Here is a 23,622-nt window from a genome sequence, read left to right as displayed (position 1 = left end):
ACACAGCTTTGGTCACATTTGAGTGGGACATTGTGTTGAGAGGCTTTAAGATGTATAGATTGCAAAACACTACACATACATATGCACCGTGATTAATAGCCAACAGAGGCGCCATGTTGCATCTAACATTGGGGAGGGTGTCACATGTGTGTGACATTACACACACGTGATTTCACACATGTGGCACTAGCACATTGGGCTCCTCAAAGGGTCACGAAAGAAAGCTGGACCAACTGTTCTGCTTTCTATTAAGCAAGATTTTCCCAGTCTTCAGACCCAATTGCTTCAAATTCATTCATTTTCATTTTCACACAAAAAGTCCAAAGTACAGTGGTACCTCGGGTTAAGTACTTAATTCGTTCCGGAGGTCCGGTCTTAACCTGAAGCACCACTTTAGCTAATGGGGCCTCCTGCTGCCGCTGCGCCACTGAAGCGTGATTTCTGTTCCCATCCTGAAGCAAAGTTCTTAACCCGAGGTAATATTTCTGGGTTAGCAGAGTCTGTAACCTGAAGCGTATGCAACCTGAAGCGTATGTAACCTGAGGTACCACTGTAATGTTACTAATCAAAGTCAGCAATGGTTTTTCTCTAATCAAGCATACCGACAACCACATTATTATTTTATTTATTAAAGTTCTATATTGCCCTTCATACGAGGACCACAGGGCAGTTTACAATATAAAAACGCAAAACGCATAACATAGTAACAAACAATAGCCTGCCACAGAAACAGTTTAAAAGACTATAGATTGTTTAATTAACCAAAGGCCTGTGAGAAAAAAAATTTGCCCGGCGCCTAAAGATATGTAACAAAGGCACATGGCAAGCCTCCCTGGGGAGAGCATTCCACAACTGAGGATCCACCCACCGCAGAAAAGGCTCCTTCTTGTGTTGCCACACTCCAGACCTCTCATGGAGGGAGCACACAAAGGACCTCCTATGATGATCACTGGGTCCAGGACAGTTCATATGAAGAAAGGCAGTCAAAATAAGTCTTTCTGCCTTTGTCCACTGTGATCATATACAGTGGTACCTCGGGTTACATACGCTTCAGGTTACATACGCTTCGGGTTACAGACTCCGCTAACCCAGAAATAGTGCTTCAGGTTGAGAACTTTGCTTCAGGAGGAGAACAGAAATCGTGCTCTGGCGGCGCGACAGCAGCAGCGGGAGGCCCCATTAGCTAAAGTGGTGCTTCAGGTTAAGAACGGTTTCAGGTTAAGTACGGACCTCCGGAATGAATTAAGTACTTAACCCGAGGTACCATTGTATTGAGAAATTATTCCATAGTTCTTTTCTTGTTATGTATTCATTAATTCACGCCCAGTTCTGTACCTTCCGTTCCCATTTCCTGTTGTGTTTTCCACCCTTATTTGAAAAATTGGTCCTTTACACTTCTTCCATTCTTTTTTCCCCAATAAAAGCACCAGAGGCTTGGTAGCTTTTCCCACTAAGTTCACTCAAAGTTGTACACAGAGCGCTTTCTCTCTCTGCTCTATCAATGCCAGATCAGGATGCCTCACTTATCAATGGCTTAATTCCATTCCTCCAACATCACAACTCCACCATTCTCTCTGTTCAAGATGACCTGACGTGAGCTATTTAAGGACAGTGATTCATCTATTCTTTATGGTGAAATTGCTCTAGCAATCCAGGTTTGGCCACTGCCTATGCTGGCTGGGGAAGAAGAACCAAACTGGGGGTTCAATATCATTTGGAGGACCACAGGTTCCCCTCTCCTCTAATCCACCTGAGCCTGCAGGTTAGAAATGAACAGCTAGAGCATATTCTATCATTCAAAAACTCATAAAGGCTCTGAGAGTGGCATGACATGACATTAATTGCAAATAAAACTTGAAAGAGCTGGTAGGAACTTAATGCATGATGCTGAAAAAGCTGGACTAACCTGAAATGAACGTCTACGTTCTGCTTCTTAAATATTCTCTTAAGAAGCAACAACAGACTCCAGTGCCACTTTATCGAAACACAGATCTGTTTCCTTAATCATATTTTCCACAGTAGCAGAAGCCAAACCCATTGATTCATCTCCTAATTGCCATTCTTACGATGACCTACTTTTGCATTGTCTTAGGGTGTTGCTCCACCCCGTTCTTTCTCTCCCATGTCTCTTAATACTTCCTGTTTGTGAGTCTGTTTAATTCAATAGTTTCAGCTTTTAAACCATGCCAAGAAGAGCTGGATATTGATGGCAGGCATACTGCACTTCACTACAGATATCTATCTGATGGGGGAAGAAGTACAGAGAAGACCCAGCTTGACCTCTGCAATTTGATTTCTGGATCTTCATGAAAGACATGGAGAAAGGTTTGTTCTAGTTCCTTTTCTAATGTATCCCCCAGAATCTAAGAAGCTGGGTTAAGACTTGATAAGTACTAGAAAGTGAGAATATTTGCTTTGTAGGTTGAGGAGGCACTAGCCGGTTATAGGAAAATAAAAGTCAGACCCTAAAATAAATCCATTGGAAGTTTCAAAAATGGTGATAATCATATTCTTGCAGCCAGGAGGTTCAGCAATTGTAATTAAGTCTCCTCCTTAGAGCAACACTTAAATATTATGCTGACGTTTCAGCTGATATGAACCTGTTTTGTCATTAATCTATTTAGCCCAGGATGATCTAATTAGATCTAATTGTTAAGAACGCATATTTCCTGGCCTTCCCTAAAATGTTTTGAGTAGCAATCCTAAGAACTGAATGGGGTCCTCTAGGTGTCAAATATGCATTCGGCCACTGAGCTATGCCTCCCCCCCCAAAACGTGGCTTAGCTGTAGCAAATATTATCTACATTATTTTCTCTTCAGTGTTTGACCAGCAGCCCACATTGGTTTGTTCCCAGATGCCATTCAGGATTTTGTGGTTAAGCAACCGCATTGGCTGGTGTGGTTAATTTAGCAATTGTTCTTCATGCTTTGCAACCTGATGGCAATTAGAGGTCTTGAAATTATATGGTATTCTCTGAAGAGGGCTCAGATCATTAAATCTCATGGCCTTTCCTAGTCTTCTTCTTCTTTGGTTGGTCACTACCGCACAATTAATATATTTAGGCTACCTATGCTAGTTGCTAATATAATGGAAAACGTCATGACTGGATGGATGGCAGTACCTTGAACCAGAAGTTGCAAGTTTACCTGTTTAAAAAGTAAAGCTGTCCTGGGTGCATTAAACAAGAATGAATTAATCTTTACTGCCATAGCGCTCACTGTGTTTTTTACATTAGTTCCTTTGATACTGACAAATATATGATACCAAAATGCAGTGTATTTTAATTGTTTTGGAGACTGAGCAGTTGGATTTGCAGTTTCAGATTTAAATAAACGAAGTAAGCGCTGCTTGCGGCAATCCAATTTTTCGGTACAGTACAGCGTTTGGTCTGGTCAAGTGCAAGTAGATAAATAGGTACCACTCTGGCGGGAAGGTAAACGGCGTTTCCGTGCGCTGCTCTGGTTCGCCAGAAGCGGCTTAGTCATGCTGGCCACATGACCCGGAAGCTGTACGCCGGCTCCCTCGGCCAGTAAAGCGCGATGTGCGCCGCAACCCCAGAGTCGGTCACGACTGGACCTAATGGTCAGGGGTCCCTTTACCTTTAACTTACAGTTTCAGGGAATTTGGTTGTTTTGAATCGTTCCATGTGTGAATACATAAACAACAATCTTACATCCATGCCACCAATCAACCCATATTAGGGAAGGGTTTGCCGGAGTATGCAAAACAGAGGTGTGTGGTTAGCTGCAATATTGAAAGGCAAGGAGTGTATAAGTAATGTGCTAGTTTGTCCATGAAAGCTGATAATGATGCATAGAAACACAGGAACATCAAGGTAGTACTGAGTACATGCATGATCCAAGCCAATAGACATTTCTGAAAAAAATGAAATCAAAGGTGGCAGAGCACATACCATACTCAGCATCCCCAGTTTTAAAAGGCGACCAGGTAGCAAGCAAGGCTAATGACAGCTTTTGCAGGACACCTGGCAAAGCTACTACCAGTTAGACTACAGCAGACAAAGGCAACATTGTCCTAGATTAGGCTAGCTAGGTGGGGAATAGAGAACAGGGCTCCTGTACCTTTAGCAGCATAGATCCTGCGTTTTTCCTAATCAGTTGACACTTGTTCAAAATAGAGTTGATTGGAATAGGAGGAAGGAAGACAGGAAACCAACTCTTAAAACATGCCAGTTAACACCCAACCCCCCAAGCCAGTTCTTCAGCATGGAAAATTTAGGGTTGCATCCAGTTTCAGTCATTTTCAGAGGAGACCCAATGAAATTAATGGACACTGCTTAGCTCCACTAATTTCAGTGTATTTACCCTGAGTAGAACTTAATTGGATCTAACCAGTAATTTAAAAGAAGCTTGTGTTTGGAAGCAGAGATACAGCTCCTGGGAAAGGTAAATTTACTCTCAGGGAAAACATATTGGGTTCCATCCAGAACTAGGGTTGCAACTAAGATTCACTTATCTGGGAGCAAACTTCATTCAATCACGCTTTGGAGAAAACTTGTATAGGATTGTGCTGTAACCTAGTTGGATTTTGGCTACAGTCCTAACCTCTGGGCAACAGGGGTGAGCTTGATGGAGCTATACAGCCCTGTCACTCACACCAGCCAGATCAGAAGGTGCAGAGCAAAAAATGCCCATTTACTGTGCCAACTCCCAGAAGAGACCCATTGTCATTTGCTTCGCGTGGTGCTGCTGGCAGTAGCTTTTGCACCCCCTCCCTTCCCCATCTGTGTGGGCCCATTGGGGTGCTTCTCATCAGCAGGGCTTCCTTGCCATGGCACCGCCAGGCAGGGCTGGGCAGAGGGACACCCTCACTCCATCTGTATGGTGGATCAGGGTTTGGAAGGCTTTGCCAGATCTCGTTGGAGTCAGTGGGACAGCTTAGTCATAACAATTTAGTTCCCACCAAATAAATGGAACTCAGTTGCGGTGGAATCTTATGCATGTGATGCAATGCACGTCCTAGACAGCTGCCTGGAAACTCTAATTAGCTGGATCAAGGGCCAATAAACAGATATTGAATCCTGATAACACAAGAGCACACAAGAGTTGGTAGTTCCCATGTTCAGAAATGAGGTAGGCCATCTGTTAATGGCTGGGTTGCACTCCCACTAAAGAAACGGGTGCATAGTGTGGAACGTGAGAGTACGGTTAGATTCAACCTTGCCACTGGGAGGCTCAGTGGCACAGTGTGTCTTTTGTTGGCTTTGGTTGGCCTTCAAGCTATGACCATTTCTGGACAGGGTGAACCTAGCCACAGTAGCCCATACTCTGGAAACCTGACTGGAATGCCATACTGTGCTGTATTTAGATCTGCCCTTGAAGATGACCCAGAGACTGCAGCTAGTGCAGAATACTGTGGCTAGATTGCTAAGAGGAATGTGTAACACCAGTTCTAAAGCAACTATGCTGTCTCCCAATACTGTGTACTTCCAGTCCAACTCCAAGCTGTTAGTTGTTGTTGTTGTTGTTTAGTCATTTAGTCGTGTCCGACTCTTCGTGACCCCATGGACCAGAGCACCCCAGGCACTCCTGTCTTCCACTGCCTCCCGCAGTTTGGTCAAACTCATGCTGGTAGCTTCGAGAATACTGTCCAACCATCTTGTCCTCTGTTGTCCCCTTCTCCTTCTGCCCTCAATCTTTCTGCCCCTTCATGGATCACTGCCTTGCCGTGGCAAAGGGGCTTGAATAACTCAGAGAAGCTATGAGCTATGCCGTGCAGGGCCACCCAAGATGGGCAGGTCATAGTGGAGAGTTTTGACCAAGCGTGATCCACCTGGAGCAGGAACCGGCAAGCCGCTCCAGTATCCCTGCCAAGAAAACTCCATAGACAAAGGCAACAGGCATATAAAAGCTGTTAGTAGTAACCTATAAAGTCCTAAAGTCTAAATGACTTGGGAACTTGATATTTGAGGGAGCATGACTTCCTCTGTTGTCCTGCCCAGTCATTACATGACAATGAGAGGGTCTTCTTTGCTGTGGTGTCGCAGCTCTGAAATGCCCACCCCTTGGATGCCCGCCTGGTGCCTGTGGTGAGTTCATTTCAATGCCAGGCTAAGTCCTGGCTGTTTACTCAGGCAATGGGGTTTGTTGACTACAGTGCAGTATTGTTTTATCTGTTTGGCGCATTTAGGGCTTTATCCCGGATTAATTATGACCACAAAGCAGTATTTATGTGCTCAATTGTTGCTTCATGCAATATGTATCCTGCCCTGAGATCAACTGATAAAGGGCAGGTTAGTACAATTTAAACGAAGAAATAAATTAGTGCCTACTCAAAAGTAAGCCCCATGAAGTTCAGTGTGGTTGCAGTCTTAAGCTGAAATCCTGCACTCACTCGTCTGGGTTTAATTAACTCAATGGAACTTATTGTTCAACAGATACATGTAGGCTTACAATTAAGTGCCAGGAGGAATATCGCCTTAGCCTGAACCAACCCATTGTTTTGGGTTCCTGTTTCTTCAGTACATTCCAGTTTTGAGCTTATTACACAACTATTTTTTTTACCTCCTTTGACTAGGTGCAAATTATGGTTGTGCCTCACTAACAGAGAGCAAGAGCTGCAAAAAGATGCAAACCAGTAATGTCAAAAGAGTGGTGAGGAAGAAAGTTGAACGATAAGAGGCGAGAACCTATTTAAGTCAGTCCCTCTTCCCAGGGAACCCTGGGAATTGTAGTTCTGTGAAGGAGGTAGTGATTTCTTTCAGATAATCTCAGCACCCTTACCAGACTGTGAAACTCACAATTCCATGGCAGATAAACTGGCATATAATCAATAATGCTGATAGATACTTATCCAAAATGGAAAAAATGGTGGGTTTTGCAGGTGGGAAATATACCCAAGACCACTTCTCTGTGACCAGACAGGAAAAGGGGATTCTTCCATTCAGTTATTTTCTATCGTATCCTTAGGGAAATGAATGAGAGCAGTATTTCGACCCTTGTTGTAACTGTGGTGGAACTCACCTTTCTGTAAACAAGAATGGGAAATGCCATGTAAACAAGGAGTGGGGAACCTTTGGCTCATTCCTCGCAAACCACACCCACCTGTGTTACACCTGACATCATCGTATGTGACACCAGGTGTGTAGCAGGTAATCTAAGTGGCTACAAAGCAGCAATCAGGAGCTCCCAATTGCTCCTTTGCTAGAACCCATGGGCAGTGACAGGAGAACTGGGGGGGGGGTCACATTTGGCACCAATGTGCCCCTTTGGTTTCAGATAGTACATGGGTAGATGAGTCTAAAAAGCCAGGGACACAAATTTCCTCGACCCTCTAGTAGGTATGGTGGTTCATTTACCAGAAGTAATGCATTTAGTGTTAACTCTGGAAGTGTATACTCCTTTCTGACCAAACAAAGACTCCTACAGCAAAATATACATCCGAAGGCTTAGTTTACTCACTACTAATGTATACAAAGGATTTCTTAAACATTTGCCTTTCTGGTAGTCAGCAGTCATAGGTGGCCCACGTCAAATATTTATAATTGCTGGTAACAGGACTGCATTGCCAGACTTGGCACTGGAAAGCTATCACATTTTATTCTTGCTCACTTGATCTTTCTCTTGCAGAAGATCTACATCCGTTCAAATGTCCTTCTTGCACTGTGGGGATTGGCAGTAAATATAATATGATAATGATCCATGGGTCTATTGTGGTTCTGGCCAGGGTAAAACTGAGAGGACAAATTCCTGACTTCTTCTTGTTGTTGTTTAGTCATCTAGTCGTATCCAACTCTTCATGACCCCATGGACCAGAGCATGCCAGGCACTCCTGTCTTCCACTGCCTCCCGCAGTTTGGTCAAACTTCAAGAACACTGTCCAACCATCTCGTCCTCTGTCATCCCCTTCTCCTTGTGCCCTCCATCTTTCCCAGCATCAGGGTCTTTTCCAGGGAGTCTTCTTTTCTCATGAGGTGGCCAAAGTATTGGAGCCTCAGCTTCATTATCTGTCCTTCCAGTGAGCACTCAGGGCTGATTTCCTTAAGAATGGATAGGTTTGATCTTCTTGCAGTCCATGGGACTCTCAAAAGTCTCCTCCAGCACCATAATTCAAAAGCATCAATTCTTCGGCGATCAGCCTTTATGGTCCAGCTCTCACTTCCATACATCACTACTGGGGAAACCATAGCTTTAATTATATGGACCTTTGTCGGCAAGGGATGTCTCTGCTTTCAGAACTCAGAACTAAAAGAGCTGGTTTGTACAATACCCTAAATTAAATCTTAGCAAACATGTGGGATCTTGAAGAGGAGCTTGCAGCCATTTTTCTCCTTCCCATGCTGAGAGCTGAACCACAAATCTCAGTTCAGACAACACACTGCCAAACCTTGGCTTAGCACAGCGCAGCATGGCAGCAAATACTACCAGGTAGCAAAGTGGCTTTAAACTCCTCTTCGGAAGCCTGCAAGGTTTGGCTCAAAATGTTGTGGGAACTGGGCCAATACAAAAGTCAGGACAGAAACCTTGCAAATTTTACTTAAAATATCATTGTATACCAAACTTAGCTTCTAAACACGATGATTATAATTGTATTTAGCAGCTAACTTTTGTATACTGTGCAAGGATGCATTTTATTAAAAAGATTTCCAGCATTTTATACCATTTTGCAATTATTTGCCGAGTAATAAATCCAAATTAGTGTTGCTAATTTTTAAGGGCTCTGTGCGCACCTGATACCTTTACCCTGCATGCTAAACAAAAATTAGTAGGCAGCTTGATATTAAGTGTCACAGTATTCTAAACCGTGGTACCAATTTTTAAATGTGGGAAAAATCATTTCATCTCGAAAGCAATGGCTACAATACATTCACAACAAAGCGTGAATGTGGGCGGGTACCATATAAGTGTGGGTTTTTTAAGGATTTTAAACGCATTCAGCTAGACAGAGTGATAATTCTTCTTTCAGACCTTCTTGCCCAATATGCAAAAGTTGGGAGTCAAGCATAGAGGCAAACACCTAGACAGAACTCAACTGGGAGCACAGACTGTTTTCTGTTAATAGTGGGAGTTATAATTATTGTGACTTTAGGAATAATCAGATGTGGAGTTACTGACATCCTCCACCCACCCACCCACCTTCCTGGTCAGCCTCTCCCCCAGGTTCCATTGCAGTGTTTACATTCATAAGATATGAGAGGATACAAACAAATGGATTTTTTCCTGGTTGGAGTAATGATTGGACCAGCACTTGGCTGTGTTGCATTTCATACATCATTGTAGTCATACACCCCATTAATTTATTTTTCCACAATGTTGTTTTTGTCTACCTCGTGATACAGCAGATCAGAATGCTCTTCAGAGGGCATCATTTTTTTAATGACCTACATTTCAACTCTGCCTTTTGTGATTTGGCATCAACAAAGGCTGGGACCTGCTGAAACTTTGCCCTTCCCTGGAATTCCAATTGCCTTCGGACATTTTAGATCATATTGGCTAAACTTTTTTTTAGGGCAAGGGCTGTTTACCCATGGACAAGCTGATATAGCTCAGTTGGTAGAGCATGAGACTCTGAATCTCAGGGTTGTGGGTACGAGCCCCACCCTGGACAACAAAAATCCAGTCCATTCCAGCAGTTCCACCAAGTATATGGGGGTTAGTGAGGGTTCTATCATACTTTATAGCTCAGGAGCAGGGACCTGAATCTGGCCAACACCATCAGTTTCTCAACCAGTCACCTCCAGGCTTGACTACTGTAATTTGCTCTACGCGGGGCTGCCCTTGAAGCTGTCCCAGAAACTCCAGCGGGTGCAGAATGCTGCAGTGAGGCTCCTCACGGGGTCTCTGCCATGGGAGCATATTCACCCAGTGCTTTTCAAGCTGCACTGGCTCCCAGTGGAGTACAGGGTCAGATTTAAGGTGCTGGTTTTGACCTTTAAAACCCTTCATGGCCTAGGACCCTCGTACCTACGGGACCACCTCTCCCGGTATGCCCCACAGAGGACCTTAAGGTCCATAAATAGCAACACTCTAGAGGTCCCGGGCCCTAAGGAACTCAGATTAGCCTCAGCCAGAGCCAGGGCTTTTTCAACTCTGGCTCCGGCCTGGTGGAACGCTCTGTCTCATGAGACCAGGGCCCTGCAGGATCTGATTTCTTTCCGCAGGGCCTGTAAGACAGAGTTGTTCCGCCTGGCCCTTGGCTTGGAGTCAATTTGATTCCCCTCCCCCTCTTTATTTTTCCTTTTCCTCCTGTGATGAGGCTGCATTTTAATTGTTTTAATGTTGTATTTTAATCTTGTTTTTCAGTTGTATTCATTTAACTAATTTTTATGATTGGTTGTTAGCCGCCCTGAGCCCAGCCTTGGCTGGGGAGGGTGGGGTATAAATAAAATTTATTATTATTATTATTATCCCCACTCACTCCAATACAGACCTTCTCATATTGAGAAGGGGATTTCTAAGCGGGTTTGGCTGAGTAGGCTTCGAGGCCTTCCCAGGAAGCCTGTTAATGCAGGAAGGAGAGGATGGATCAGGCAGGGAGAGAGACATGTCGGAGGTGGGGCATATGCAACCTCGTAGCCCCTCTGTGCTGCCCCTATGCTTTATTTGAACACATGAATAGGGCTAGTGAGGTATTATTACATCCTCTCCCCTGGCATGAGCTAGTATTGGGGGGTGGGGGTGGGGAAAGTCCGTATAAATTCATTCCAATTCTCAGCGCACCAATCCGAGAGAAATGCTTTGCATTTACATCCACACCACAGCATGATTTTCTCCCTCCTAATTTAATGCATGGGTTTAATTAAACTTGCCTGGCACAATACCTGCTAATCTTCGCAGTTATCTCATATAGCAATTAATTCAAACAGGAACAGACTTGATCCTACAGTTCTTCAGCGCCTCTGGGCTAATTGCTGCAAGATCCTGCCGATTATTTTGGAACACTTTCCTGTACTCTGCCTTAATTTTTTTAAACATACCTTCCAGCTTTTTTTTCTTTTTTTTAAAAAAAACCCCAACAACTTTGAAAACACTCGTTGAGAATGAGGGGGTTTAAAGTCTCCCACGCTATAGCACTGTATCTGAATGTGCAAGCAACGTAGCTGAAGAATTCTCACGTCTTCCCATTCATTAAAAATATATGTGTCAGCAGGACCTGCCACCAGCAACATTGAATTATGGCTGTGGTAACCATCACAGTCAGGCTTTTCCCCCTTCTTTTTGGCCAGGTGCAGAGACTTTATGCGTGACACACAAAAGAGCATCTTTGTTGCTTGACAGAAGACAAGCGAAATCAAAATGACCACTCATGTTTATGTGTCTAAATGAGTCTGGGAAATATATCCAAACATGTTAGTCAGCTTGTGTGTGTGTGTGTGTTTGGGGGGGGGGGAGTTTTAAAAGCAGAAGTCTTTAAATAATATTGTCTCTGGATGAATAAGTTTCACTGCGGGGCATCAGAGGAGATGGCATTTTTAAAATGATGATTCTGCAGTTCATGAACCACTTCAAAGCAAGCTGGGAATAGCCTCTGAAGCCAGTGTGGTGTAGAGGTTAAGAGTGGTGGACTCGTAATCTGGTGAACCGGGTTCGCGTCTTCGTTCCTCCACATGCAGCTGCTGGGTGACCTTGGGCAAGTCACACTTCTCTGAAGTCTCTCAGCCCCACTCACCTCACAGAGTGTTTGTCGTGGGGGAGGAAGGGAAAGGAGAATGTTAGCCGCTTTGAGACTCCTTTGGGTAGTGATAAAGTGGGATATCAAATCCAAACTCCTCCTCCTCCTCCAGTGTAGGAGCAGGACCTTGGAAAAACCATTTCACTTCATCATGCTTACCCAAACCAAGATGTTGAGGCAGCAATTGATGCCAGAGAATGATTCCAGCAATACAACATCCAAAGGGAAGAGTCATTTGCCAGTTGCATTATTCGTTACCTGAGATGCATGTCCAAAAAATAAATAAATTATTTGGTTAGGGGATGAAGCCCCACAACCTGTTTTCAGCGCTGAACAACAAGGTCATCCAAAGAGACTGGTTCATGTGCAGAGTGCCTTCCTATGCTGTGAGCTGCAAAATCAGATCCAGTTCCACTGTGTTTCTTACAGCTCAAAGGCTCTCCCCACTGCCAGCATTATGTACTACTCACAAGTTGAGCTCTCAAAGCAAATTCAAATCCTGAAAACTATCAACATTGTTTTATCTAGTTCAGTCGTAGTTCCAAGCAGGGAAACACAGACAGGAGAGTGTCTTGATGCAGAGTGATCTTGATGTGCCCAGCTTTATGCACAGGGGGCCTCTGCAGCAGGGATGCACCATTCGGCAGCTTCTGCATCAAGCGCTAGGGAAGCATCCCCCCAAAAGCACATTGCATGTACCCCATTGCAGCTTTAAAGACGTACTACTGAATGCACACAAGCCAAGGGCAAAGCTACGGGGCTACCCTTTCTAATGCACTTGTACTGGGGCTGGTTAGAATGGAAGGAAAAGAGCTCAGCAGTAGATGGTTCCAGAGTTGACAGCAGGCATGGCCAGAGGGGTCAATTAATTATAGGTTTGTCCCCATCCTCCTCTTTGCTGAATTCTACAAGAGGAGCACTGAGATTGAGGAAGAGGAAGCCGAGAGGCGGCGTCACTCCCTGGACTGATTGCAAGTAGACAGGCAAGGCGGGTGAGGGCCTTATGAGGCGGTGCCCCATAAGTCCTTAATTAGCCTGCCTCCACTTCTTACATTATCTACATTCTGAAAGTGAGGCAAGGCATGTGCCTGTATGCAAATGCAGATTTAGGGTAGAGCGACCAGTTCCGCCGCCCTGGGCGCCGGGCCTAGAAACCACTGCAGGGCATTGCAACTATAACCTAGTTGCAGAACAGAAGGAGGGAAGGGCGCCAAATTTTGGCTTCGTACAAGGCACCATTGACATCTGAAAGGCCAACGTCCGTCCCTGGCAAATTATATACTCTTACTTCCTTGCTACACACAAGGAACCACTACAAGGGACATGGGTGGTGCTGTGGTCCAAACCACTGAGCCTCTTGGGCTTGCCGATCGGAAGGTCAGCGGTTCGAACCTGCGCAACGGTGGCAAGCTCCCATTGCTCTGTCCCAGCTGCTGCCAACCTAGCAGTTCAAAAGCATACTAGTGCAAGTAGATAAATAGGTACTATTGTGGCGGGAAGTTAAACGGTGTTTCCGTGCACTCTGGCACTCATCACGGTGTCCCGTTGCGGCAGAAGTGGAAAGCTGTCTGCGGACAAACACCATCTCCCTTGGCCTGAAGTGAGATAGTCGCCTTTGACTGGACTTAACCGTCCAGGGGTCCTTTCCCTTTCCCTACACACACTTTTCTCTCAACATTACAGCGTCTTCTGTTCATTTGCAGCTACACAATGGTGCAAAACTGAATGAAAAAAGAGAGGGGGAGAAAGCATGTGTGTGACTTCAGTTGCCAATTGGACCTGCTTCTGGTGGACAAGCGGTACTGTAGTTTGGAAGCTGGATCTGGGAAAGTGGGTTTGGGGGGGAAACAGACCCACTGAAATCAGAAACTGTGCAAAGTCAATAGAAACATTCAGCAAGGCTATGTGGGACGTCCCCGCAAAAGAACACCATGTGTGGGAAATGGAGTCCTGAACAGCAGCAATTTGTGCTGCAACCTTTTGTTGCAGGTCCTGTTTGCAAATAAAGGATGCAGATGGGACCTGCAACCAAAGGTTTCAACGCAGTCCTATTCCCCTAATACAGATGCTCCTGTTCAGGTTTCCAACCAGATACTCCTTCCTGCAAGCTTACAAACTTATCTACTTCTACTTACCAGAAGAGAGTGTCCCCTGAGTATGTAGAAATCCATTCCTGATGGTGAGGAGCAGAGTGCTTTCAACCCAATAGGTGCTGGGCCACCTGAGTTTGCCTACTGCCTTATCCATGACAACTAATAATATCACAGTGTATCCAAAAAAGTTAAATGTAAGCAGGGCTGAGCAGTGCAGGCTTTGTCGACCATGTGCCTTCCAGACGTTTCGAACTACAACTCCCATCAGCCCCTGCAGTCCCAAACATCTGGAGAGCAGGAGGTTAGCAAGGCCTGGGCTGGCTGTACACACCCTCCATCCTTTGGATAGCTTTATGTCCTGGCTACCTCACAGCTTGATAACTTTTGCTGGCTCTGGCCAAAGCAAATATTTCCATCCCTGCTCCAAGACTTGAAAAGCAAATATTTAGCCAGAATGAAGCGCGGCCTGCTCTTTGCCTCTCTCAGTCTCTTCCCGTGTATGGACGGGAGCTGAAGTTCCCAACTACTGTACACTCCCCAGAGCAACCCCTCAGCCGCCTCGGGGAAGGGAGAGCCCGCCTCCCTGCAAACAAGGGATTGGCACGCTCCCTCCCTTCGGCCCCGGGCGGCCTCGCCTGGATTAGCCGAGCGGGGAAGGCAGTCACCCGGAGGCGCTGCGGGAGCCTCTCCCGGAGGTGTGCGCGCCGCGCGCCTCGCACCTGCGCGCCGCCCCGTCGCGGCAACCTGTTTCGCTTCGCCCCGTCCGAAGGCAGGAAGGGAGCCGCTGCCGGCGCGGGAGCCTCACCTGGCCGGCGAGGCGGGGGCTTGCCAGGGGTTTGGTGTGGAGGGCGATGCTGTGGGCGCATTGCAGGCGGCTCAGGGTCAGCAGGCGGCTGACCTCCGCAGCGCCGGATCCACGATGAACAGGGATCCTCGCCGGGTAGATCTCAGCTTCTTGAACGAGGAAGAAGCCAAGCAGATCTTCCGCGTGCTGGAGCGGGACTCGCAGCTCAAAAGGGCCGAGAAGGAGAGGATCAGGTACAGCCAAGTCCCTTTAGTGCTGCACCTCTGGGGGGGGGCCACCTAAGTTCTGGGAACCAGCTAAACCCGCGGGGTGATGGAGTCCCTTTTAGGAGGACACGTGGAGATGTTGTCTAGACCTTGTAATATGGGTGCTTAATGACTCTTTCAATCTTCCCTTGATCCCAAGCTAGTTGATCTAACTTTTTATTGTGCACCCTGGAGCTATGGTGTTTTCCTCTGTTGCTGCTGGTGCTTTACGATCCAATCCTGCATGCATTTATTGGGGCTTTTAGTGGCAGGTGATTTTCATGTCGGCAATAAATTTATCTCACAAGAGTGGTGCCAAGCTAGACTGTGGACTTCTTGACCTTGAAGCGCTATGCCTGAGTTTTAAAATGTCTGGCGAGCTGGAAGTATACTTGTTGAATGTTTTGAGGAGGCAGGAGGCAGTTTGTACATGCTCCAAGACACACTTGTTTTTTATTTTGAATTATTATGGTCGCTAGGTTCAGAGCTAGGCCCCAGAATTCAAAAGAAGCCGCAAGGCTGACCTCAGAGGAATCTTGGTTCACATTGTGTTACTTATATTTCAAGTTTATAAACCGCTTTCCAGCCAAAAGCTATCAAAGCAGTGTATTGTAATATAAAATGAGAGAAATGGCAAAATATACAGACTTTAAAAACAGTTTAAAAAACACTTTGGGGAAAATTTTCTTAAACAATAAAGAGTCTGGTGGGGTGTTATGACGTGACATTAAAAAAGAAAGAGCTGAATATTTTTCTTCTACTGTAAGCTGGATAAAACAGGGCATTTAATAGAATGACCTTTTGATATTTAGGCTGCCATCATGCACCTGCTTACCTGGAAGGAAGTCCCATTGAACTTGATGAGGCTTACTTCTGAGTAGACATGTATAGGATTGCACCTTTGGGCTTCTTTCCAGGTAAACTTGCGTAGGATTGCGCAAATAAATGTTCCTTTTTTGTTGTCTGTAGGCTCTACCATATTTACAGCATCCACACACTGCAAGAAGTTCTTGCCATTCCTGTTAAAAAAAGCCTTACGCTTGGCTCCCATGTGATGACATGGGTTTTGATGCTTGCTTCAGCGCTTTCAGCCCATAATGAGCCAGCTGCGTGCATAGGCTGGCATGCAGAGGCTTTGGTGTTGGCATGCCACCACAGATCAACCTCATCGTCAATGCCAAAACCAAATCTTGTGCATGCAGGTGAATATGTAAGCCTGCCTTAATGCAGATGGAAGTCAGCAAAGGCTTTCCATGCAACCGCATGTGCTGAATCCATTAGGAGAATCAACCTACAAAGTGCTATCCTGTCCTTTTCTACTCAGAAGTAAGTTTCATGGGGTTTACTTTTGGGTAAGTGGGTACAGGATTGCAGCTAGTGCGCATGACTTAAGGCCAGAGCTTTCCTAGTCATTCTTCCTTGAGAGCAAGCCCGACCGAAATAAACCTCGCTGGGTGCCAAAGTAAACAAGCATAAGGCCCAGTTCTTAGGCCTTTCACCTACACAGGAAGTTAAGATGTGTGTGAGCCTCTCTGTTTCTCATCATATAGATATATATTTGGCAGTGTTAGAAACTCAGATACATAAGCTAGGCGCCAAATGGCTCCTTACACCAGGGTTACAGTCGCCAAAATGGAGTGCCTAGTTGCCATTTTGGGGCCAGACAGCTCAGAAGTCGTGTTTTTCAATACAGCTTTTTGGCTCCTGGAATTCATTCTGATTGTGTAGATAAAATATAACGGATAGACTTCTACAGGATGTGTTGCTAGTGTGTGGAAAGAGTCAAGATCCAAGGATTCCCCAGGCGTGGACCTCCAGATGGTGGAGACTTCAGGCGCCATTATGGCGCCGGGGCTTCTTCACTTGGTTATGAGTGGCCAATAGTCGGGTGCAAAATGTGTTTGGTGCCTGGAGAATTCCAAACGCTGATTTGGCGTATTGGACACTGTTAATGTGGAACTGACTGTAGCAGAGAAATCAAATGCTCAGTGTAGGTTTGGAGATTTGAGCCTCAATCCAAGGCTCTGCTGCCTCCTCGTCTGTGTTTGTGTAGAGGGGGAGAGGTGTCTTCTCCATGTGATTTTTGTACAGTAGCTTAGTGTCTGCATCTAACAAAGCAGGAAGGGACAAGGTAGCTATTTCCTGGGTTTGGTTGCTATTTTAAGTCTTCTCCCAAGCGGCTTGTTTCCCTCTCTCACTCTCTGAGGGACTTTGCCCTGTAGCTTGGGCAGAGCAAAGAGTACAGAGCTGTTTCAGATGGTCACTATTAGTGGTGTGTTGCTGAATTTGGCGTCTCTGCCTTCGACCAGAAGTTCTCGAATTTTTCACCTGCATGTGTTTTTCTCCCTCTCTGTCATTCCAGGACATGGTGTCATCAAGTGAAATTGACCGATGGGAGGGCTCAGGACAAAGTCCTTTTTGACCGTACACATGATTAAACTGTGACGTTCACTACCACAGGACGTAGCAACCGGCAACTTAAGTTGTCTATAAAATGGGCTTAATTAGATTTGTGGGCACTATATCGCCCCAATCCGGTTTGAAGTCCCTGTTGTCATACTGGTTTCATAATTTTTGACCTGGCATCATCATTATTATTATTATTATTATTATTATTATTATTATTATTATATACTGCCTTATACCCTGGGGTCTCTGGGCAGTTCACAGAATAAAATACCTAATAAAATTAAAAACAACAACCCAATACAACGTGCGCCCCCCCCCAAAAAAACACATTTTCAAAGGGCATAGAATGTAAATGAGATCAGCCAAAGGCCTGGTTAAAAAGGAACATTTTTGCCTGGTCCCTAAAGGTGTATAATGAAGGTGCCAGGCGAACGTCCCTGGGGAGAGCATTCCACAAATGGGGAGCCACTGCAGAAAAGTCCCCGTTCTCATGTTATATCGCGAATCATGATGTGTGTGTGTGTGTGTGCACGTACACAAGCTGTGCAAAAAGCATTATGCGGGGGGGGGGGGAGTGAAGCCAGCCAATGTCTCTACATAGCTCCATCCTTATTTCAGACATCGTGATATATCAATATATTGCAATGTTTAGCTGGTGATATATCACAGTGTTGAAAATCAGATATGGTCCAGCCCTAATTCCCACCAGGATCAGAGGCAGTATACCACAGGAGATCACTGTGGTCTGTGGGAAAGTTTCTCTCACAAGTTGCAAAGATCTAAGGAGCCCATTCCATGGTAATTTGCAGCAGGGCTTCTGTGGCTGCCCCAGATCTGTCTGTTAAGATATGATAGACACCCACTATCTGCAATTTTTGGAAACATCATAGGTTGGTTTCCGAGTACACCCTCGTGTCTTCTGAACCCAGAACTCTGTTTGAGTGATGGGACTTTGGCGAAGAGGCAGAGCTGTAGTTTAGGGTTCTTTGGCTGATAAATCTGGAACCGTCACCTGAGGCACACAATTTGTCCTGGCTCCAATGACACAGGTAGACATTAGATATCTTGATCAGTTCTTCATGTTGGCTCACTCCAAATTGCATATTGGACAGGAATGGCAGTATCCCTGTGATGCTCCGGTTAAAAGGTAAAGATAAAGGGACCCCTGACCATTAGGTCCAGTCGCAGACGACTCTGGGGTTGCAGTACTCATCTCACTCTATAGGCTGAGGGAGCCGGCATACAGCTTCCAGGTCATGTGGCCAGCATGACTAAGCCGCTTCTGGTGAACCAGAGCAGTGCATGGAAACGCTGTTTACCTTCCTGCCAGAGTGGTACCTATTTATCTACTTGCACTTCGTGCTTTCAAACTGCTAAGTTGGCAGGAACAGGATCCGAGCAACAGGAGCTCACCCCATTGTGGGGATTCAAACTGCTGACCTTCTGATCGGCAAGCCCTAGGCTCTGTGGTTTAACCCGCAGCACCACCCACATCCCTGATGATGCTCCGGTTAACCTTCCTCTAAAACATTCCTACTCTGTTTCAGAGTTAATGTCTTGGATATCCAAGGTGTGAGATATGACACTCCACAATGTCCATTTGCCAGTATTGGCAAATTTTTTATGTGTGATGTTTTACAATTTTTAAATATATGCTGTAAGCCGCTCAGAGTTGCTGGGGAAACCCAGACCGATGGGTGTGATATATAAATAATAAAATGATTATGACAATGGCAAGTATTTTGCTAGTAAAATAATTACTTAGCATATATTCAGCACCTTTCTCAATAGTCCAAAGTGCTTCATATATGTCAGGCTGTACATCAACCCTGCAAGGTATGAGGGTACTGTTAGCTCCATATTTCAGATGTGGTCTGGGAGTGAGAGATAATAGTTAGCCCAAGGCCACCCATGGCACTTGTGGCTGCGTTGTGATTTGAGCCTATGATAGCTGAAGCTCTTTACCACAGAATTACAGAGGCTTAAATCTCCAGTGTTAAGTGGTGCATGCCAGCACCTCATATAAAGAAGGTTGTCTTTTATCTGTAACCACAAGAATGTGAATATTCATACTATGGCACCTTCATGAAGGCTTTGATAACTTTATGAGAAGGTGCTTACTTGATGACTAGGTGAATTCTCAACATTATCACCGTACCAATGAGCAGGCTCTGCTACGTACTTTTTTTTGTACCAACTAGGTTCAAACGTTGTTTTTAAATAGACAGTGTTATGCACCAGACTGGTAATAACCTGGCTGAGAGCTGAAAAACATGAATGACAGAGTTGCCCTATGTATCTGTGCATGGACTGTACCATTTCAAATGGCAGGTGGAAGATTAGTTGTATAAATGTTTTTCCATTTATTATTCTTATTCTTTTAAAAAAACAGTTTCAAATTAGACTATTTTCCCAGACTTGTTAGTTATTTATGTGCATCAATTTTTTTATGTGATGGGACTTGTAAGACATTCTGAAATGTGTAGTAGTGCAGCCAAGCCACAGGCCCACCCCATGAGTCTGCCAATCAGATAGCTTGGTTTCAAATCAACATCCATTAGAACAAAGAATGGGATTGGTGGATCACAAACCGGTTCAGGCAATGCTGGCGAACTATGGTTTGGCACTATGTGATGATGCGCTTGCTCCTCTCCTTGCGTGCTGTGATTCCCTGCATCCGTAGTTTGCGGTGAAACCATAGTTTGTCATTTCATCCAAATTAACAAAACGTGCCCTGTACTTGCTCTGCAAATCAGAATGTGAAACTGGATCTCGACTCTGATTTTGAGGGCAAGAACAAACCATAATTTGCCAGTTTGGACAAAAGAGAAACTGCAGTTTGCTACAGGAAAGTGCAGGGCCAAACCAGTACAGCATTGTGTCTAAACTAGCCTATATTTTATATGATCAATCAACTAAGATTTCTTTGAGTGGGGAGATGGGCAAAGCCGATTTCTCTCTGAGATGGGAAACAGTGACATATGTTCTGTTCTGTCATGTATGATTTCACTGAAATTTATGCATTGCAATGGTTGGGCTGGATACCCCTTGAAGTCCCTTCCAGCAATAAAATTCTATGATTCTTGGAGTGAACTTTGGCATCGAACGTGTGTGTGTGTGTGCACGTGCATGTGCAACATAAAGTGTGTTAACTTGTTGGCATCAGAGCCACAGGTCAGGTGCAAAACACTAGCAACAAATTCCAAGGAAGGAGCTGCAGAAAGGAAAGGATGAGCAATAATGAGAGGAAATTTCCCCCTACAGGGTTGCAGGAGGAAAAGGTGAAGAATCACCTGCGGTTGAGGTCAAGAAAAAGAGCTTCCGGCCATGTTCTCTTCCCCTGCCCAATACAATTTCCTTGAGTTAAAAATGAGGAGAGGCTGGGGGAAGAAAAACGGAAGATGTCTTTTCTCCGGTGAACCTTTCTGTTTTTGTGCACTGCTTCTATAAGCAAACTCTGGGGAGCAAATTAGTTGTCCAAGGAATACAGCAGTGTTCATACAGCAAGGTTTTCTCCAGCATTAGATGTGTCCCTCAATTAGTGCAACTGGTTTCTACTGTTTATCAGTAGCCTCCTAACAAGTATTTATTCCCTAGAGTTATGGTGCAGAAGCTTGTTTCCCTTGGCTCAGGATCAGAGGGGGCATTCGCTGAGGATGGCAGTCATTTCAGAGTGATCCTTTTTGTGTGCTTTGAGTGGTTCGTGGTCTTCCTGATGGTCATAGCCTTTGCGCAGACACAAGCGAGCAACTTCCCCAACAAAGCTACTTTTGTCGCAAACTTCAACGGTTCACAGTCGGATTTTGCAAAAGCTATAAATGAATAGGAGGAAAAAGAGCCCAAGGTGTTTTAGCTGTAAGACTGTACCATCTTAGCTTTTTATAATTTGTTCTGCTAAAGCATGTTTCTGGAGCTCATTGTTCTGGATCTCACATGGAGGGCTTTTCACTATGGAGGGCTTTTCACTTAAGGGCAGAGGGCCTTCTCGGTAGTGGCGCCCACCCTGTGGAATGCCCTCCCATCAGATGTTAAGGAGATGAGTAATTATTTAACATTTAGGAAACATCTGAAGGCAGCCCTACATGGGGAAGCTTTTAAGGTTTAATGTTTTACTTTGGGCGGCTTCCAGCATATATAAAAACAGAGTGGCTAGGGCAACCCAGTCAGATGGGTGGGGTACAAATAATATATTATTATTATTATTATTATTATTATTATTTACAATCTAGTGAGAATATGTGTTAATCTGAGGGACACTGATCTTTGGAGGTTACTGTCTTAAAGTTCAATTACAATCTGTCCCTTTTTACATCTTTTTACTTGTACTTAGTAAACAAAGCTATAGGGATGCGGGTGGCGCTGTGGGTTAAAGCCTCAGCGCCTAGGGCTTGCCGATCGAAAGGTCGGCGGTTCGAATCCCCGCGGCGGGGTGCGCTCCCACTGTTCGGTCCCAGCGCCTGCCAACCTAGCAGTTCGAAAGCACTCTCGGGTGCAAGTAGATAAATAGGGACCGCTTACTAGCGGGAAGGTAAACGGCGTTTCCGTGTGCGGCTCTGGCTCGCCAGAGCAGTGATGTCACGCTGGCCACGTGACCCGGAAGTGTCTTCGGACAGCGCTGGCCCTCGGCCTCTTTGAGTGAGATGGGCGCACAACCCTAGAGTCTGTCAAGACTGTCAAGACGGGCAGGGGTACCTTTACCTTTACTAGTAAACAAAGCTAAAAACTTTAAAACTTCCAAACATGCCTAATGTTGCATTTGAAATTGGCATTCATTGTTACTGATGAACATATGAAACAGAAAAAATTCTGTGGAAAGATAAACCCCGCAAAAGTGATCATAATTGTAGTGGGGGGGGGGGTGAGAGGTGTGTGTGTGTGTGTGTGTGTGTGTGTGTGTGTGTAAAAAGAGAGAACGAGAGATAAGTCAACTTTCCATGAAAAGAATTTTATATCCACAAATGTTAATGGATGAATAATAATTGTACAGCAAGGACACAAGATACTGGCATAAATTGTATCAATTATATTTACTTGCCCCCCTCCAATTATTAAAGAAGGAAGGAAGGTCCATTTAAAACACAACCTTTTGAGTATTTAGCAGCTTACTGTTCCTGTGGTGTCCTAATAATGGTTATTTTTTTAGAAAGCTGAATCATTGGTAGTAGTTTTAAGGCAACAGGCCTTTACTTTGAGGGAGCTTTTCTAACAAACTGGATAGTACGCTGAAATGAGATGGACGAACCGGATGTTATTTAAAAGTAATTAGCTAGGTTGGGCAAATGGTTATTTAAAACAGGCTCACTGAGGGCCATAAGTTTCCTCTTGTGACAAAGCTATCTATCACCTAGTGTGAATATTTACCACAATCTGCTACTAACATTACTTCAAGGGCTGGTCAGGTTACAGTCACAACACCTCATTATAACTGTGCGGAAATACAAAGAAGTGGCGTGTAATTAATGTTATTGAGTGTAATGTAATGAGTGACATTAAAGGAATCTGGTGGGAATTGGATATCATGTGAGGAAAAAAAAAATCTAGTGGTGTTACATCAAAAGTGATTCCCAGGTTTACTCTTGACTACTGTGGGGAAATTACTTCTGAGAGGGTTTTTAACCTTCAAAAATAAAATGTGTAGTTAAAAAAATAGAAGACAAAGGATTAATAGCCTGTGGTCAATTTGCTTTCTTCTTCTTCTTCTTCTTCTTCTTCTTCTTCTTCTTCTTCTTCTTCTTCTTCTTCCTGTAGTGCATCTTGAAACTCTGGAGCAAGTGGGAAACTGACAGTATTTTTTCCCCTGGCTTAGTATCAGATTTTTTTTTTCAGGCCTAACATCCCAGGGACGCAGGTGGCTCTGTGGGTAAAACCTCAGTGCCTAGGACTTGCCGATTGCCAGGTCGGCGGTTTGAATCCCCACGGCAGGGTGCGCTCCCGTTGCTCGGTACCAGCACCTGCCAACCTAGCAGTTCGAAAGCACCCCCGGGTGCAAGTAGATAAATAGGGACCGCTTACTAGCAGGAAGGTAAACGGCGTTTCCGTGTGCTGCGCTGGCTCGCCAGATGCAGCTTGTCACGCTGGCCACGTGACCCAGAAGTGTCTGCGGACAGTGCTGGCTCTCGGCCTCTTAAGTGAGATGAGCACGCAACCCTAGAGTCGGACACGACTGGCCCGTACGGGCAGGGGTACCTTTACCTTTACTTTACCTAACATCCCAGGTCTTCTCTCTAGAAGATGACAGGGATAAGGCATGAACTTTGAGTGCCACTGGCAGTCATGGTAGACCAGGGATGGAGACCTGTGGGCCTCCAGATCTTGTTGGGCTCATAGAATTGTAGAGTTGGAAGGTACCCCAAGGATCATCTAGTTCAACCCCCTGCAATTCGGAAATCAGAGGTGAGTAATCCCTGAGAGATAGCTAGCCAACCTCTATTTAAAAAC

The 23,622-nt window shown here is 45.1% G+C and overlaps 1 protein-coding gene and 1 long non-coding RNA gene across 3 annotated transcripts in view; both read left to right on the top strand.

Annotated features, from left to right (window-relative positions):
• Positions 1 to 23,622, top strand: part of LOC310675916 — a 212,913-nt gene that overhangs the window by 154,151 nt on the left and 35,140 nt on the right. The gene's annotated exons all lie outside the window — the stretch shown is intronic.
• The window catches only part of EXPH5 (exophilin 5), a 54,378-nt gene continuing 32,887 nt past the window's right edge, over positions 2,132 to 23,622 (top strand). The window contains exon 1 of one of the 2 annotated variants that reach the window (XM_083436040.1): positions 2,132 to 2,325. Coding sequence is in view for 1 of the 2 variants with exons in the window: in XM_083436038.1 (XP_083292164.1) it covers positions 14,645 to 14,763 (119 nt within the window). In the remaining variant the exon portion in view is untranslated. Of the gene's footprint in view, positions 2,326 to 13,778; positions 14,764 to 23,622 lie in introns of those variants that run through there. The other variant, XM_083436038.1, reaches the window with a different exon arrangement.

The sequence above is a fragment of the Podarcis tiliguerta genome (assembly GCF_965153285.1).
Source record: "Podarcis tiliguerta genome assembly, chromosome: 4".
NCBI lineage: Eukaryota > Metazoa > Chordata > Lepidosauria > Squamata > Lacertidae > Podarcis > Podarcis tiliguerta.
Note: the sequence above shows the minus strand (reverse complement) of the source record. Positions and strands in the feature narration are given on the sequence as shown.